The sequence below is a fragment of the Petaurus breviceps genome, unplaced genomic scaffold, assembly GCF_028583685.1.
Source record: "Petaurus breviceps papuanus isolate PSGF00001 unplaced genomic scaffold, PetGlider_PUasm1.0 138, whole genome shotgun sequence".
Taxonomy (NCBI): domain Eukaryota; kingdom Metazoa; phylum Chordata; class Mammalia; order Diprotodontia; family Petauridae; genus Petaurus; species Petaurus breviceps.
Genome location: NW_027185694.1, coordinates 19,127,677 through 19,147,248, shown reverse-complemented (window position 1 = coordinate 19,147,248; position 19,572 = coordinate 19,127,677). Strand labels below are relative to the sequence as shown.

The window sequence follows — 19,572 nt, the reverse complement described above, 5'->3', positions numbered from 1 at the left end:
GGCTTTTTGAGCCTCTTTTGCCATTTGAGTTAGTCTATTTTTTAAGGTGTTATTTTCCTCAGTCAGGCTATTGACTCTTATTTCCTAATTTTCTTGCATCATTCTATTTCTCTTCCCAATTTTTCCTCCACTTCTCTTATCTGCTTCTTAAGGTCCTCTATGGCCTATAGCCAGCTCATATTTTTCTTGGAAGCTTTTGGTGCAGGAGTTCTGACTTCACTGTCTTCCTCCTGTTCCATGCTTTGATCCTTTTTGTCACCAAAATAGGAGTGTAAAGTTGGGGTACTCTGTATATTTTGCTTCCTTTGCCTGTTCATGTCGCCACTCAGTCACTTGACCCCTGGGCTTTTTGCCACAGTAGGACTCTGCCATCAGACAGGGAAGCTTTTGTACTAAATGCTGGGGTTTTCTCAGCTGCTGAAGGTATTAATTGGGTGCCCTCTCTGAAGCTTCAACACTCTCTGGCAAGCTGGTCGCACACCCCAGGACCTCCACCCTAGACTGCAATCCAGATCCAAGAAGGTTAAAGCAAGAGCGATTACCCCTCAGACTGGTTGCTTGGTGCCCCTATACTCTGCAGGCCAGGAGCTGAAGCTGCCACGTGGGGGTGGCTGCACAGCCGTGGCTCCTCAGTGGCTTCTGAGAAACCGACGCACTCCCAACTACTGGATCCCAAAGTCCACATTGCACTGACCTTTGACTCTGTCCTTGGCATCTATGTGTTGATAATTCTGGAAACCGTCACAGCTGCGGGTGATCTGTAGTCCCTCCAGCTGGTGGTTGGTCAGGCCCGCCCTGGGGCTAAAACCTCGGGCTTGTGTGGGCCTGGGCTCGGTTCCCAGAGCACTGTGCTGGCCGATTCCTGCCAGCATGCCGGGCTGTCCTCAGCGGGAGGTTAGCTTCTCTGTGTCATTTTGTGGGTTCTGTAGCTCCAAAGTTTGTTCAGAGTCCCCTTTTACATTAATTGGGGGAAGTAGAAACCAGAGCCCCGTGGAAGTCTACTCTGCCATCCTGACTCCCACCTTCTGGATCTATTTTCCATGTCAGTGGTTTTTCCAATGAGATATTTCACATTGCCTTCTACTTTTTCATTTGTTTGGATCTGTTTTATAGTATCTTGATTTCTCATAAGGACATTAGCTCCTATTTGCTCCACTCTCATTCTGAAGGAATTATTCTTTTCAGTGAGTTTTTAAAATTCCTTTTCCATGTGGGCAATTCATCTTTTTAAGGCATTCTTCTCCTCATTGGCTTTTTGGGCCTCTTGCCATTTGAGTTAGTCTATTTTTTAAGGAGTTATTTTCTTCAGCATTTTTTTGGGTCTCCTTTAGCAAGCTGTTGACTCGTTTTTTCATGATTTTCTTGCATCATTCTCATTTCTCTTCCAAATTTTTCCTCCACTTCTCTTCCTTGATTTTCAAAATACTTCTTGAGCTCCTCCATGGCCTATAGCCAGTTCATATTTTTCTTGGAAGCTTTTGATGCAAGAGTTTTGCCTTTGTTGACTTCTTCTGGTTCCATGTTTCGATCCTTTTTGTCCCTAAAAAAGGATTCTATGGTCTGACTGCGCTTCCTCTGCTTGCTCATCTTGCCAGTCAATTACTTCACTTTTGAGCTCTTTGCCACCGTAGAACTCTGCCTCCAGAGTGGAGAGAGCTGTGTCCTAAATTGCTGGGGTTTTTGCAAATGTTGCCAGAAGTATGAGGAAGCTACCGTCTCTACAGCCATCACAGGCTCTGCCACACTGGCCACACAACCCCAGGACCACCACCCAAGACCGCTGTTCAGATCCAAGCAGGTCAAAGCAAGAGCAATTGCCTTAGGAATGGTCGCTTGGTCCCCCTACAATCTGCAGGCCAGGAGCTCTGGAGGCAGCCACACTGAGCCGCCACGCTTTTGCCACCTCTTGCCCTGGTGACAGGGGCCTGACCACACTTTTCTGTCACTCAGTTCCAACAGAGTTCCCCAATGACCTTTTACTTTGTCTTTGGTATTTATGGGTTGAGAAGTCTGGAAACCACCACAGCTGCTGGTGATTCACTCTCCTGAAGCCTACTCTGGCCAGTCTGTCCTGCTGGTCGGGGTGCCCTGGGTCTGGGACTACGCAGCTCATGCCAGACTGCTTGGCTCCCATCTGGTGTGATAGACCCTTCCTGTCGGCCTGTCAGGCTGCCTTCAGCAGGAGATTGTTTTTCTCTCTGTCACTTTGTGGGTTCTGTCACTCTAAAACTTGTTTAGATTGTTTTTCTCTCTGTCACTTTGTGGGTTCTGTCACTCTAAAACTTGTTTAGAGTCATATTTTACAGGTGTTGGAGGTGGATGGAGTGGGAGCTCAGACAAGTTCCTGCTTTTACTCTGCCATACTGGCTCCGCCTTCCTCCCCCCCCCACAAGCCACTGGCTTTTCCATTTGCATCCTGCTGTCCTCAGTTTACTTATTTCTCTTGATGGTTTTACCATCCTCTGAGGAAGCCAAGTACTTGGATTTCATCTTTGGTCTGTTGCTCTTTCTTACCCACATATCCAAGTAGTTGCCAAACTCTACCTATATATGTAGGGTGGAGCCAAGATGGCAGAGCAGAAGCAGGACTTCCCCACAGCTCTACCTTCCACCTCCTCCAATACATGTTAAAAAATGACTCTACCTATATATGTAATACTTCTTGTATCCATTTTTTCCTTTCCAAATTCATTTCACAATTACCTTATTTAGGTCATCCTTTAACTCCAAAACTGGATAACAGCCTATTAACTTGTCTTCCTCTGTCCACCAGCCTGTCCTTTTTCCAATCTATCTTTCACACTGTTGTCTGTATAGCTATCGTAATGTACCATTCAGATAATATTAAAACCTTAATAAACCTTGAACCCTTCAGCAGGTTCCTGTTACCCACTGAATAAATTGTATAAACATGACATCTTTCCATTCAAGGTCCTCTATAATCTAGCATCAATCTACCTTTCTAGTCTTATTTCACAATACTTGATGTATCCCATGTTATAGTCAAATTTGATTATTCTCTGCTCCCTGTTTTTGTCTTGATTTCTCACACTCTGCTTAAGCAGGCTCTCATCCCTTTCCACCTCCTTTCCAAAGCCTTATCTATGACCATCTTTGTTTACTGAAATCTCTCTTACTTAAAGGCTCAACTATGGTATTAGCCCCTCTACAAAGTCTGAAAATAATCTCACTCTGTTTACATTCCTCAGAGTATTCTATCTGGACCAGTAATTTATTTACATGCTATATATCAGTTCCTTTTCACCCTAATCCCCCAAATAGACAATAAACTCCCTGAAGATGGAAATATTTTATTTCATCACTGTAAACCTGTTTCCCAAGTGACCATCACATTACAAACAGTTAAGATATTTGTTGTGCTGATTCCCGAAAATTCTAACCCTACCCCCAAAAAGAATGATAAAAAGTTGCCCCCTTCCAAGTAGCAAAACTATTAAAAAGTCATTAGAGTATTTGTTAACATCCTCCCTATTACCTTTTGTTTAAAAAAAAAAAAAGCCTTTTATTTTAGTTTTTCCACTAGATTCTATATTCTTCAGAGATAAGGGCATATATTTCAAGTCTACATTGACTTCATTATTATAATCTAACATAATCAAACAATCACTGCAATAACAACAGAAAGAAAAATGAAAATAACACTGGGACTTAATAATACAGCTGTTAAACTTATAGGGATCTTTCTGTAGTTAGTTTCAAAGTCAAAACTGGTCCTAGAGGTCACAATAATTGGTTTGCCTAAAATGAGCTAGGGAGCCAAGATGGTAGAGTAAAAGCAGGAATTTGCTTGAGCTCGTTCCCCCAATCATCTCCAATACCAGTAAAAAAGAGATTTTAGACCTACAGAACCTACAAAATGAAAGAGTGAAATACATCTTCAGTTGATCACACTGGGCTAGGAGCAGAACACAGTCCTGTGTGGGCTGTGCAGGCATAGACCGGCCAGATCATACCTCAGGGAACTAAATCACTGGCAGCTGTGGCGATTTTCAGACTTTCAACCCACAAACTCCAAAGAGAAGGTAAAAGATCAGTGGAAAAACCCTGTTGGACCTCAGTGAGAGAAGAGCTCGGTCTGTCCCCTGACCCTGGGGCAGCAGAGGTGGCAGTAGCTGTGGCAGCAGCAATAGCAGCAGCAATGGCTGCTTCCTGAGGTCCAGGCCCACAGATGGTGGGGGAACCAAGCAGCTGATCGGAGGGCAATTGCAGAAATCTCTTTGCTGGCACTGAGGTAGGATTCTCTCGCTTTGCCCTGCTTATATCTGGGTTGCAATCTTAGGTGGTGGTCCTGGGGTGAGAAGGAGGGCTGGCATGGCAGAGCTTGTGGCAGCTGTAGACAGGAAGTCCTTCTCACAGTTTTGAGGCAGGTGCCTAGAAGTAGCTTGGACAACAGCTATGCAAAACCCCAGAAATTTGGGACACGGTACACTCCACTCTGGAAACAGAGATCTACTGTGGCAAAGAGCTCAAAAGTCAAGTAATTGGCTGGAAAATGAGCAAACACAGGAAGAAAAATCAGACTATAGAAACAAAAATCAGACACAGAACCAGAAGAAGACAATAAAGTCAAAACTCCTGCATTAAAAGCCTCCAAGAAAAATATGAATTGGTCACAGGTCATGGAGGAACTCAAAAAGGATTTTGAAAATCAAGTAAGAGAAGTAGAGGAGAAATTGGGAAGAGAAATGAAAGTGATACAAGAAAATCATGAAAAACAAGTCAACAGCTTCCTAAAGGAGACCCAAAAAAATACTGAAGAAAATAACACCTTAAAAAATATACTAACTCAAATGGCAAAAGAGGTCCAAAAAGCCAATGAGGAGAAGATTTAAAAAAAAAAAAAAAGCAGAATTAATGTCTTAAAAAGCAGAATTGACCAAATGGAAAAGAAAGTCCAAAAGCTCACTGAAGAAAATAATTCCTTCATAATTACAATGGAGCAAATGGGAGCTAATGACTTTATGATAAAACAGATCCAAAAGAATGAAAAAATATAAGACAATGTAAAATATCTCACTGGAAAAACCACTGACCTGGAAAATATATCCAAAAGAGATAATTTAAAAATAACTGGACTACCTGAAAGCCATGATCAAAAAAAGAACCTAGACAACATCTTTCAAGAAATTATCAAGGAAAACTGCCTTGATATTCTAGAATGAGAGAGTAAAATAGAAATTGAAAGAATCCACTGATTGCCTCTTCAAAAAGATCCCAAAAAGAAAACTCCTAGGAATATTATAGACAAATTCCAAAGTTCCCAGGTCAAGGAGAAAATATTGCAAGACGTCAGAAAGAAACAATTTGAGTACTGTGAAAACACAATCAGGATAACACAAGATTTAGGGGTTGAAGGGCTTGGAAGTATATTCTGGAGGTCAAAGGAGCTAGGATTAAAACTAACAATTATCTATCCAGCAAAACTGAATATAATACTTCAGAGAAAAATATGGATATTCACTGAAATAGAGGACTTTCAAGCATTCTTGATGAAAAGAACAGAGCTGATTTCAATTACAAGAATCAAGAGAAGCATGAAAAGGTAAACAGGAAAGAGAAATCATAATAAAGTTGAATTGTATACATTCCTACATGGAAAGACGATATTTGTAACTCATGAGACTTTTTTTAGTATTATGATAGTTGAAGGGAATATGTGTATGTGTGTGTGTATGTACACATAGAGGGTACAAGGTGAGTTGAATATGAAGGGATATCTAAAAAGTAAAATTAAGAGGTGAGAGAGGAATATATTGGGAGAAGGAGAAAGGAAGAGATAGAATAGGATAAATTATCTCACATAAAAGAGGCAAGAGAAAGCTGTTACAATGGAGGGGAAGAGCAAGGAGGTAAAAAGGAATGAGTCAACCTTACTCTCATTGGATTTAGCTTAAGGAAGGAATAACATACACACTCAATTATGTACCTTACCCCACAGTAAAGTAGGGGGGAAGGGGATAAGAGGAGGGAATGATAGAAGGGAGGGAAGATTGGGGGGGGGTAGTCAGAAGCAAACACTTTTGAAAAGAGACAGGGTCAAAGGAGAAAACAGAATACGTGGGGTGGGGCAGGATAGGATGGAGGGAATTATAGTTAGTCTTTGACAATATGACTACTATGGAAATGTTTTGCATAACTACACATATAAAACCTGTACTGAATTGCTTGTCTTCTCAATGCAGGTGGGTGAGGAGGAAAGAAGGGAGAGAATCTGGAAGTCAAAGTTTTAAAAACAAATGTTAAAAAATTGTTTTTACATGCAACTTGGAGATAAGATATGCAGGCGATGGGGTATAGAAATCCATCTTGCCCTATAAGAAAATAAGGGTGAAGGGAGTAAGGGAGGATGAGGAGAGATATGAGAGGACAGACTGGGGGGAAGGGGTATTCAGTACGCTTGCCATCTTGGGACAGTTGTTTGGGAGAGATGGGGAGAAAATTTTTAATTCAAAATCGTGGAAATGAATGCTGAAAATGAAAAATAAATAAATTCTGGAGGAAAAAATTAAAAATAACACTTCAAAGAAAAACAAAACAAAACAAAAAACAGTATGACTACTGTGGAAATGTTATGTATAACCTACACTGAATTGCTTGTCTTCTCAATGGGGGTGGATAAGGAGATTAACTTAATTAAGGGAGAGAATCTGGAACTCAAAAGTTTTAAAAACAAATGTTAAAAAAATTGTTTTTATGGGCGGCTAGGTAGTACAGTGAGTAGAGCACTGGTCCTAGAGTCAAGGGGACCTGCATTCAAATCCGGCCTCAGACACACTTATGTGTGACCTTGGGCAAGTCATTTAACCCCAATTGCCCTGCCTTCCCTCCTCCAAAAAGCAAAAAAAAAAAAAAAAATTGTTTTTACATGCAACTGGGAGATAAGATATACAGGCAATGGGGTATATAAATCCATCTTGCCCTACAAGAAAGTAAGGGGGAAGAGGGGTTAGGGGGACAGAAGAGAGGGCAGACTCGAAGAATGGATAATCAGTACACTTGCTATCTTGGGGTGTGGATAGGGGAGAGCTGGGGAGAAAATTTGGAACTCAAAATCTTGTGGAAATGAATGTTGAAAACTAAAACTAAATAAATAATTGAAAAAAATTTGGTTTGCCTCTATGAGATACATTAGAAAAAGGATCCAGGCCATCAAGCTGTTCGCCCTCCGCACTACCTATGTTCCCCTGGACTCAGATGAATCCGAATTTCAACTATGAACAAGAAAAAGTGGGGAGTAAAGTGTCCACCAGGAATTATACATCAAAGCCCCCTCCCAGTCGCACCCTGCAAGAAGGGGCCCCTACCAGAGACCCTGGAAACCACCTGTCAGGCCATAGTAGTTAGGGGACTTTCCACCTGTGTTGCTAGAAACGGCTCAAAGCTTTGTTTGTAACCAGGGCTTTGCTAGGTAATCAAGGTTTCGCTAGAAATGGTATCACACCCCCCTGGAATCACACTTTGTTGTTAGCAACATCCCGTTCTATAAAAATTTGCTCTGCAGAAGGCTCGAGGCTGTCTTCCCTACCTGGGAGGCAGTCAACAGCTAATAAATACTCCTATTAAACTGCGGTCAAACAGATCCAAACAAATAAAAGAATAGAAGGCAATGTGAAATATCTCATGGGAAAAACCACTGACCTGGAAAATAGATCCAGGAGAGATAATTTAAAAATTATTGGACTGCCTGAGAGCCATGACCAAAGTAAGAGCCTGGAAAGCATCCTCCAGGAAGTTCTCAAAGAAAACTGCCCTGATGTTTTAGAACGAGAGGGCAAAATAGAGATTGAAAGAATCCACCGATCACCTCCTGAAAAAGATCCCAAAAAGAAAACTCCTAGGAATATTATAGCCAGGTTCCGGAATTCCCAGATTAAAGAGAGAATATTACAAGCAGCCAGGAAGAAACAATTTGAATATTGTGGAAACACAATCAGGATAACCCAGGATCTGGCAGCCTCTACACTGAGGGATCGAAGGGCCTGGAATGTGATATTCCAGAGGTCAAGGGAGCTGGGATTAAAACCAAGAGTCACCTACCCAGCAAAACTGAGTATCATGTTTCAGGGGAAAATATGGTCATTCATTGGAATAGAGGACTTTCAAGCATTCTTGCTGAAAAAACCAGAGTTGAATAGAAAATTTGACATTCAGATACAAGAAGCAAGAGAAGCATGAGAAGGTAAACAGGCAAAAGAAATCATAAGGAACTTATCAAAGTTGAACTATTTTTTTGTTTGAAGTAATCGGGGTTGAGTGGCTTGTTCGGGTTGCATGGCCAGTTGTTGTTTCTGGGTGTGGTGCTGGGTCTCTGGGCCCGGATTTGATCCGGGTCATCCCGGCACTGGAGCCGGTGCTTTTGCTCGCTGAGCCACCTGGCCAAAGTTGAACTATTAACATTCCTACATGGAAAAACAATAATTGTAACCTATGAAACTTTTCTCAGTAGTTGAAGGGATTAGAAATATATATATATATGTCTTTATATGAGTGTATGCGGGCATATGAATACATATGTGAATGTGTATATATACGTTTACAGGTATACATAGATAGAGGGCACGGGACCAATTTAACAGGAAGGGATGATACTTAAAAGGTGAAATTAAGAGGTGAGAGGAATATAATGGGAGGAGATGGGGAGAGACAGAGTGGGGCAAACTATCTCATACAGAAGAGGCAAGGGAAAATGGTTACAATGGAGGGGAAGAATAGGAAGGCAAAAGGGAATAGGTCAACCTTATTCCTATTGAATCTGGCTTGAGAAGGGAGGGAAATACACACTAAATAGGGGATCTCACCCTCCAGGAGAATAGGGGGGGAAGGGGATGTGAGGGGGGATGATGGAAGGGAGGGCAGGCTGGGGGGGAGGGAAGTTGGAAGCACCCACTTTTGAAAAGGGACAGGATCAAAGTAGAGAATAGAACAAGTGGGAGGTGGGATAGGAGGGAGGGAAAAATAGTCAGTCTTTTACAATACATCTACTATGTTATTGTTTTGCATTAGCCACACATGTACAACCTACACTGAATTGCTTGTCCCCCCAGTGGGGGTGGGTGGCAGGGGGGGGAAGGGAATGAATATGGAACTGAAAGTTTTAAAATCAAATATTCAAATATTAAAAAAAAAAAAAGGAAATACCCAAGAACCGCTCTGGCCCAAACATACACTATGCAAAAGAAACTTGAAAATTTTTAAAACAGTAGTCTTAGGAAAACAATTTACATGTAACTTCGCAATGAATGTATTGCTTAAATAGCAACTTGTCAAGCAGACTCCAAAGGAGACTAAGGATTGCTTCCAAAGAGGTTTATTTTGGAGGTAATTGCTCTAAGAAGAAAGGACCCTTGGTTGGTAAAGCTGAGAGCCAAAAACCCTTACAAAAAACTAAAGAACAGACAATAAGGAATTTACTTGCCTTTGAGCCTGATCTAGCAATAGTTCCCAGGTTGGACACCAACTCTTCTTGTGTCATGCCAATGCCAGTGTCCTGAAGGAGAAAGTCAAGCAATATTAATAATACCAATAAAGACAATTTGCTAGATCTTCCCATATTAAACTATTTAACTTTACGAATGTCCTACAATAAATAGGCACAGTGAACATCCATGACAATAAATTTTTTTGAAAAGCACCAGAGGGATATGATAATATGGGGAAAGTGATACTATTGTGGTTTAGTGCAGGATACTAGGCAGGCAGCCAGAAAGTCCGAATTCTAGTCTCAGCTCTTTCATTAACTTAATTAAATCCCAGAATTTCAGAGTTGAAAAAGACCTCAGAAAACAACTAATCCAACCAAGGATTCAACAACCGGTCATTTAACCTTCCACTGAAGATCTCTAGTATGGAAAAAATCCACTGCCTCTGAGGCAGTTCATTTCACTTTTGGGGAACCCTAACTGTTAAAAAGATTTTCTTTACATTGAACCAAAGTCTGCAAAAGCAGAAAACTACAATTTCTACCTCTTGCTCCTAGATCTGCCTTCTGGGGCCAAATAAAACCATTTGTTTCTTCTCCTTTGTAGATCTGAGTCTTCTAATCTGTAGAACAAGTGGATTAGACTAAATTACCTCCAAGATCACTTCTAGCTCTAACATCCTATAATTTCATGATTCTAATCCTATCTATTCATTCATTAGAAAAAACAAGGACCAGAAAAAATAACCTTCTTCTTATGGAATAAGATGGGGAAAGAAGTAGTAGAAAGGAGAACTGGATAGCTGTCCACTGACTAATTTAAATTTCACTAAACTAAGAGAGGACTTCCAAAAGGTCTTTTAAAAAAATCTGACCTCTGTAGTTTATTAAGCAGCATCACTTCCACTCATTTGGATTTTGTATACTCTTTTCATTTATTCAAACGTCTTTATCATCATATATGGTACTATACCTAGTAATGGCAAAAAAAAATAACAAGAAGAAATGGCTATTATCATATCAATTTTCAGTCAGTTTAGGTTTTACATTTTCCATTATAGATATGGGAATTCTTTTATTGGTTCTTTGTTGACCAATCACTCAAAAATTTACTAAAGATTTCATTACAAGTTCTTTTAAATAGTAAGCTTCCCTAGTACATTCCTTAGCCACATTCATGGAATCCATCTGAAATCCTAATTTTCAATTAAGAACCTGTAGCAGAAAACTGAAAGGCCCACAAAGGGTAAAGAAACAGTATAATATAGTGTAAAAAATGAAGGAACAGAATTTGAAAGACCTGAGTTCAAGTCTAAGCTGATAATATTAACATGCTATGTGACTCTGAATAAGCCACTTACCTCTCCTGGGCCTTGGATTCCTCAACTGTAAAATGAACCAGGTAATTTCTAATTTCCTTCTAGCTCTAATATACTATGCTTTTATGATTTTTTTAAAAAGTAAAAACACAACTAGAAATGCTATTATGTCATATTTAAGTTAAAATTGACAACAGCTTTCAGGACAAACATTTATTTGGATGGATGGTGACAACCAGAAATCACTGTTATCAAATAAATGACTCCTCCCTGACTTTAGTGCCTAATGTCATTTTGTCCTCCTTTGGATTTTAAATTCACTAGAAAAAAGATATATAAAAGTGCTATTTAAGGAATACGCTAATATATATTTTTGGTATTCAAAAATCCATTTTTATATGTGAAAAGGAGAGGTACAACCCAGTTAAAGACAGCATTTCTAACAAAGCAATTTGAATATTACTTTGGACATTAAATCCCTATTATTTTGTCCTAAAGGTCACATAGCAGGTTAATGTTAATATATGTATATGAAAAAGGAACAATGATAATGAAAACAAACCTAACAACTGTCTCTGGCCATAACACTATATGGGCATGCAGATGTCTATTCTGAGAGCTTCACTTTTAACTTCAGTATTTGACCAACAGCTCCCATACTATTGAATGAAGAACAAGTTAAGTCAAGTATTTGTTGTAAGTATTTAATAATTTATGAATAGGGAGACAAAAATCCTTTGAAATCAATACAAACTTTAAAACCTTCCTTTGAAATTGTACTCTTCTTTAAATGTATTCAATCCTACATGGCTGCCATCACATTAGAAAAACTACTGCACTTCCCATCTGAAACTACCAGATGGCACTGTTCCTTACTACCAGTCATTTTTCTCAAGAAAAACCCCTAGAGCAAACCCCAAAAGAACGAGCCTCAACAAAGAGTCAGGCATTTTCTTTCACACAGGTGGCCCCCCTACAGATAAGGAGGAAGCACGCCTGGTCAAGAAAATGCAGATGTATAATGCAAAATTAAGAGGGTAAAAAATATTAATGAAAAACAGTATCTTCCTGACCAGAATGAACCTTTTCATTTATTTCTTTAAGAAGAGAACAAGTTTTAGTTTTTCTTAACAATTTCTTTAGTGCTTTTACTACAGAATCTTTTGATATGCTTAAGTAATATTTATGGGAATTTATGTATAATAACTCGGAAAATAGATAATTTTGCCTTTATTACTAGTTTATATCTGTAAAGTATTTAGAGGAAACTAAGTATACAGAGGGGAAACGATATACCCAGATCCAAGAGCTACGGAGTCAGTAATTCGTGGCTCTAGAACCCTACACCACCCAGGACACAGCTCAGCTCAAGCACAGCACCTTGAGCATGCTGGCTCACTAAGTGTTTGCTGAAGTTCTAAAGAGGAAGAAAAATGGAAGAATTTCCCTCAAAACAATCCAAAGGAGAACAGGAATGACCCATAGAGGAACAAATAATTCAGTAATCACTTCTTGCTCTAGAGACCTTAACATAGAAGAGTGTCAAAGATAAATGTACCAAAGCTGAAGGTAAACTCAGAATGACAGGTCCTGTTCTGAAGATCTGTAGAAGGAACTGAGGAACAGAAGAAGGAGCTGCAGCAGCCTGGATATCCTTTAAGACACGGATAAACTTATTTGGGATCTGGGTGTTTTGAGCTGGAGTATACAAATAATTACTTTTGTGACTTAAAGGACAGAATGAGTCTCTACCTTATAGATGCTGTATGAAACCAATAATACTATCAGACAAATACAGAAATTCCCAAGTTGCAGATGAATTCCATTCAATCAGTACAAAAAAACAATAAAAGGGTTCTGCGCATGAAAGTTGACTCAAGACAGAACCATATTCCCTCTATGATCTATGCCTAACTTGTACCAAACTCACTAGAACAGGATTGAAATGATCTGGGTTCAAGCCCTCCCTCTCCACTTACTAGTTATGTGCTCTTGGCAAAGTTCTTTCCCCTCTCTGGTCCTCAACTACAAAATAACAGAGTTAGAGCTCTAAAATAACTTTCAGCTATAAAATTGTATGAAATCACTCTCCTTTACTTCCACATCCAATCAGCTGCCAAGTCTGGTTGTTTCTACCTCCATAACATTTCTAACATCTATTCACACTCTACTTTAAGTCTTTATCATCACTCCCTTGGACTACTCCAAGACTGAGAAGATGCATTTAGACAGGCAAGCAGGGAAACTGTATTAATCAGGAGAGGGTAAACAACAGTGTGAAATGGAGGTTTCAAGGTCAGGAAAACAGAGGGGCAGGTAGGTGGCACAGTGGACAGCACACCTGCAGTCAGAAGCAGAGCTGAGGCCTGAGAAAAGGCCACTGGATTTGGCAATTAAAAGATTACCTTGGAGTAAACAGGAAAGTGATGAAGTTGTGGAAATGAGACCGAATGGCGCTAAGAATGTAGTAGGGGTGAGAAAACAGAAGCAAGAAGTGTAGCTTTTTCTTTTTTTCTTGGGGGGGGGGGGGGCAATTGGGGTTAAGTGACTTGCCCAAGGTCACACACGGCTAGTTTTTTTTTGTGTTAAGTGTCTGAGGCTGGTTTTGAACTCAGGTTCTCCTGACTCCAAGGCCAGTGCTCGACTCACTGCACCACCTAGCCGCCCCCCAAAGTGTAGCTTTTTCCAGAAGTTTAGCTAAGCACAGGAAGTCAAATGTAGAATAAGAGGGGACAGAAGGACCAATTGGAGGTTTTTTAAAGATGGGCTAAATCTAGGCATGTCTGTGACCAATAGAAGAGGAGACAAAAAGGAGATGGGATGATTAAATGGGCAAGCTCTTCCTCTGAGTCTGCATCAAGATGCGAGTGGGAGGATGACCTGAAGCATCAAGCTGAAGAGAAGAATGAGCTCATGACAGATGGCCTCTAAGAAGTAGGGACTGAGGTTTTCTGATGAGACGAAGAAGAGGCTGAGGTTGGCATGAGGAATAGAAGGTTTGAACAGATGCTGAGAGGAATATGAAAGTTAATCAGAGAAGAGCATTAAGGACTGGCATACAAACAGGGAAGGACCAATTGAGATAAAAGTATAAATTTATAATGAACCGGCAAGCACAGTTGCATGATTTCTTTGGCATTCAGCAATCTATGGATAATAAATAGCACAGAAGGTAGATGGCAATAATCTAGGAATACAGTTTAGAAAGGTATCAATGGCAATAGGACAAAAGGGCAAGAGACTCAGGGATAACGGATGAAGCAGAATTAAACTTGTTGATGGTGGAGTCAAGACTGGGAAGAGAGGAAAACAGGCCTAAGCAAGAATGATGATCTGGGAAAGCTGAGAGAGGTGAAAAGACTGGAGGCCGCAGGGAAGATAAAGTTGGAGAAATCGTGACATTCCATCAAAACCCTAAGGAATTACTGTTGTTGTTGTTCAGTTATTTCAGTCATATCCAACTCTTTGTGACCGTTTGGGGTTTTCTTGGCAAAGATACTGGTGCACTTTGCTATTTCCTTCTCCAGCTCATTTTACAGATGAGGAAACTGAAGCCAACAGGGCTAACTGACTTGCCCAGTGTCACACAGCTAGTAAGTGTCTGAGGCCAGATTTGCACTCTGGAAAATGAGTCTTCCTGACTCAAGGCCCAGCACTCTATCCACTGTGGCACCTAGCTGCCCCTCCCTAAGGAGACAAAGTTAGAAATGAGCTGTGCCAGGAAAAGGAGATATTAAAGAGGGTCATCAGCTCTACAGGCATCTCCAAAGAAAAGATCCAGGCTAACGAAAGTCCCAAGCAAAGATAGGCTTTTTCAACAACATCCCCTCTTGGTACCTGCCTATTCACAGACACTCTAATATAATGTTTTGTTATCCAAATGTTTTTAGTAAACTGAATTCTGCCTTAAACAACAGTAGAGGGGTAAGCTCCAGAGATAAGTCATCAACTTAAAGTTAAGCAGAGATCCTGCCCCCTGCCTAAATATAATTAATTTTCCTAACTAGGGTTCAGAGAGACTGTGATTGAACTCTTAACTTTTTGTCTAAAATAAACTTGCTAAGGGAGAACAATATGGATTTTAGAAGTCATTATATTTCCCTCTAAGCATAAAATGAATTAATATTATAGTTGGGTGTTATAAATTGAAGACAGATAGTAGATTTAGAAGAGGTGAGAAACAGGGCAAGATGGGACTAAGAGGAATAATGAGATAGAGAAATTTCAGCGTTATGGAAAATAGAAGTTAGCTCACTTGTAAGGAGATGAAGTCTATCCCTGTTATTGATAATGTTGGCATTAGGTTTTAGATACTACTTATGGTATTAAAGACCCATTTATTCCTGTTTTCTAGTATTTTTTCTAACAGAAATAGGTGTTGTATCTCATCAAAAGTTTTGCCTTCAACTAAATAATCATATAATTTTAAAATTCTTTTTATTAATGTAGTCTGCTATTAGTACAAATCTAACCTGGTCATAATGTATAATGTTTTTTGGTGTTACATTCTCTCAAGAGAAACAAATGAAAATATGAGAAAAAGGAAAGGGGTCTAACAATATCAGTTCTCAAACTATATTGCAAAGCATTAATCATAAAAACAATTTGGTACCAGTTAAGAAATAGAAAAGTCAATCAGTGAACAGATTTGGTACATAACATACAGAAGCCTAGTGTTTGATTACACAAAAACTCAAGTTACTGAGGTAAGAACTCAATATTAAACAAAAACGGCTTAAAAAATGACAGTCTGGCAAAAATTAGGCATAGATCAACAACTCCGACCATACCCCAAGATTAGCTCCAAATATATGCAGGACTGAGAAACTCATAAACAAACTGGAGGAACAAGGATGAAACTACCTTTCAGAGCTATGGTTATGGAAATACTTCAGGACCAAACAAGGGACACAGGTAATCACAAAAGAGAAAATGGACAATTTTATTTACATAAAATTTAAAAGTTTTTACAAACAAAACCAGTGCAGTCAAAATTATAAGAGAAAAGGGTAACTAGGGAAAAAAATCTTTGCAGTGAGTTTGTCTGATAATTTTTAGGGATGCCTAGGTAGCACAGTGAATAGAGCACTGGCCTTGGAGTCAGGAGGACCTGAGTTTAAATCTGACCTCTGACACTTAACACTAGCCGTGAGACCTTGGGCAAGTAACTTAACCCCAAATGCCCTGCCTTCCTCCCTCCAAAATGCAAAAAAAAACCCAAACCGACAAAGATTTAATCATCAAAATATGTATGGAACTGATTCAAATTTATAAAAATAAGAGTCATTCCCCAACTGATAGTTAAGAGTCATTTCCCAACTGATAGTCAAAGGATATGAGCAGGAAATTTTTAAAGAAAGAAATCCAACCTATCAATAGCCATATAAAAATGTTTCTAATCGCAAACAATTAGAGAAATTAAAATTATAACAACTATGAAGTTCCACCTCAAAGATAAGATTGGCAAAGATTACAATAAAAACCCAGAAAATGGCAGGCATAGGCAGGGTTGTAGAAAAACAGGGACACTGATGCACTGTTTGTGGATCTATAAATTGGTCCAGCCACTCTGAAAAGCATGTCCCCAAAGTTACTAAACTGTGAATACACTTCAACTTGGCAATAGTACTATTAGGTCTTTAACCAAAGAGATCAAAGACTCATGTACAAAAATACCTGCTGTAATGGCAAAGAATCATATGTACAAAAATATCTTGTAGTGGCAAGCAACTGGAAACTAAAGGGGGTACCCATCAATTAGGAAATGGCTGAATAAATTATGGCATATGAATATGTCTAATGAAACCTGGGGAGATGAATATGAAATGGTGCAGAATGAAGTAAGAACTAGAACAATATGTACAATAAAAACATTGTAAAGACAAACACCTCCGAAACACTTAACAACTCTGATCAGTGAAATAACCAACCACAATTCTAGTAGACTTACAAGGCATTCTATCTACCTCCTTAAGAAAGGATTATTAGTACTTGGAGTTTAAGACATATAAGTGTGTGTATGTGTGTGTGTGTGTGTGTGTGTGTGTGTGTGTGTGTGTGTGCATTCTTCTTCTTTTCTTGGGGGGGGGGGAGAAGTGGGAAGAAGAGAAAATAAGAGTTTTGTTTACGGGAAAAAACTAATTTAATTTTTAAAAAGAAAGATTATCAGAACTCAGATCAATGCAGTGACCAATACTCCGGAGTAGTGGTGGTAAAACATGTTATCAGTCACAGTCAACCAGTTGGTTTGTTTTGCTTAATTATATGTGTTTGCTATAAGAAAACATTCTAATTGGAGTTGAGAGAAAGGGTTATTAGGAAGTAACAATGAGAAGTTAAGACAAAGTCATCAATATGTCTGGTTAAAGTGGAAACATGAAAAGTCCCAGTCAGTCCAGGTGTTCCCAAAAAAACACTGTAGCAAAAATATAAAAGGGCACTAGATGAAAAGTGACCAATAAAATCAAAAAGGAACTACCATTAAGATTTCCCATTCAGTCCACAACTACACAAGACAGCCAAAAGTTTTCTAGAGCTCTAAGCAGTATGGCAACGAAACAAGAGTATAAAACCAGTCCAATCAAGAGCCTGGGGGAATTAATTACCAATGCTTCTAGTCCAGTGCCCTCAGACTTTATTCTAAGAAGCAATTCTTGTGGAGATGAAGCCTAGCAATTGTTCTTGCAGGAGCTGCTGCCACAGTTACTAAAGAACCAGAAAAGAAAGTTCTTGCCACTAAAGTCTTCAGCACTGTCGAACGATTTATTAACATAAGAAACTGATATAATTTTATCAGTGCAGCTAATAGTATGGAAGAAGCATTAACATCTGCTTTTTCACTACACCCTAAGGACCATAGGACTTTGCCATCTGACTTGCAACTGAAAACTTCAAGTTGCAAACTTGAATGTTATCTCCCCACGTTAGATGATTCCCTTGAGAGCAGGGATTTCTCTTACTTTTTTATTTGTATTCCCAGTACTTTGCAAAGAATAAGCACTTATGGAGCAGTGAGTAAATCGCCCTGCCAGGAGTCAGGAGGACCCAAGTTCGGTTCTGGACTCATACACTTAACACCCACACCCCCCCCCACACACACACACACACACAAAAACTAGCTGTGTAACCTTGGGCAAGTTAGTTAACCTCAACTGCCCTCCAAAATGCAAAAAAAAAAAAGGGGGCGGGGGGCGGCTAGGTGGTGCAGTGAATAGAGCACCAGCCCTGGAGTCAGGAGGACCTGGGTTTGGATCTGGCCTCAGACACTTAACACACACACACACACACACACAGAAAACCTACCCATGTGACCTTGGACAAGTCACTTAACCCCAAATGCCCTCCAAAAAAAAGCAAAAAAAAAAAAGAATAAGCACTTATATCTTTCATTAACTCATTCATTCACTGAATCACTGATAAAGAGAGACTATAGCTTATAGCACCTCCAACATGATCTGTCAGAGCTAAGGTAGAGATTAGAAGGCTGGCAGGCCACTGTTGTAGGGAGACAAGGCCAAAAAGTGCATTCAAGCCTTTTGCTCTCCCCAAACTCCTAAGTCAGCACTATTCTGTGAGCCTCAGTTTGAGGGTGTCTGCCCACCCTGGAGGAGAATGCACAGTTCCTGGGCAGGTACATCAAGGGACCTTCCAAGAAGTTTTAAAACAGTGTAGTCTTCCTTATGTGGCTGGGAGCCCGTCAGGGTCACAGAAGATAATAAAATTCCTGGTTGAGATTGCCCAAGAAGTCAGAGACAAGACAGAGGCTTGTACCTTGTACCTAGCATGGACCAACCTGACAAGGAAGCAGAAGTCAGAGACTACAGCACAGGGCAAGACCTAGTTCCAGTCACCTTATTTAGATAAGACTTGCAGCACAGTAACCAGACTAGAGAAGAAAGGATCTGGAAGGGACTTAGATTAGCATAAAATTTCAATCCAAAACTATGTCATAGAGAAAAGTAAACAAAAGAAAACTCTGAATACAATGAGGCAATACTATGGGATATAAAAAGCCCAAGGAATGGAAATATATGCAGTGGGAATAAGTAAGTTAATAAGTTACTTTAGGATGAGCAACTCCACTTAGTTTTAAAGTCTTTATTCTGTGACTAAGTATTTGTTATATTAGCTATTTTTCTGCAATAAGTACTTCAGTGATAGTTTTAAAATGATGCCAGACATATGGGTCTGGTCTTTAGCCAGAACCACAAATATCCACCAGAGTGCCAGATATCAGTCAGCTCCTAGTTCATAAGTAGTACAGAAACCTTGCTCCCCACATTTGGAAATTTGACTATCTGTGTTCACTCAAGAAGCAGTGCTGATTGACAGACCTTGCCACCTCAGACAGAGACATGGATAGCTTCTGGCTGTGCAGAGACCTTGTTGTGAGAACCTAGTAGGAGACACTTACTGAGACCTTGAGGAACAAGGGTGGTGGTCTGTTCTGAGATGGGTTCATACTTAGACTGTTGAATAGTCTAAATAAAGTTTGAACGTGTTCACTGATGATGGTGTTTTACTGGCCTACCATCTGCCCTAATAAGCATATGTAACAGTAAATCAGTTTTACATGAGCACCATGTGTTAGAACATTAAAAATCTACTTGGCAGTTTCTCTATAAATATTAGGAAACATTCTCTAGCCTAAAAACCCTTTCTAGGCTCATCTCCTCAGGTGAGTCCAGGGACAAAAATCAGAAAGGAAATAAGTGTTTACACAGTACCTACTATGTGCCAGGCACTGTACTAAATACTTATACAAATATTATCTTACTAGATTCTTTTAACAACCCTGGGTGGAAACTGAGGGAA

At 39.7% G+C, this 19,572-nt stretch overlaps 1 protein-coding gene across 1 annotated transcript in view; it reads right to left on the bottom strand.

Moving 5' to 3' along the window:
• Positions 1–19,572, bottom strand: part of TRAP1 (TNF receptor associated protein 1) — an 82,920-nt gene that overhangs the window by 32,154 nt on the left and 31,194 nt on the right. Inside the window, exon 5 of the mRNA XM_069106586.1 lies at positions 9,437–9,508. Within this exon, the coding sequence (XP_068962687.1) occupies positions 9,437–9,508 (72 nt within the window). The remainder of the gene's footprint in view (positions 1–9,436; positions 9,509–19,572) is intronic.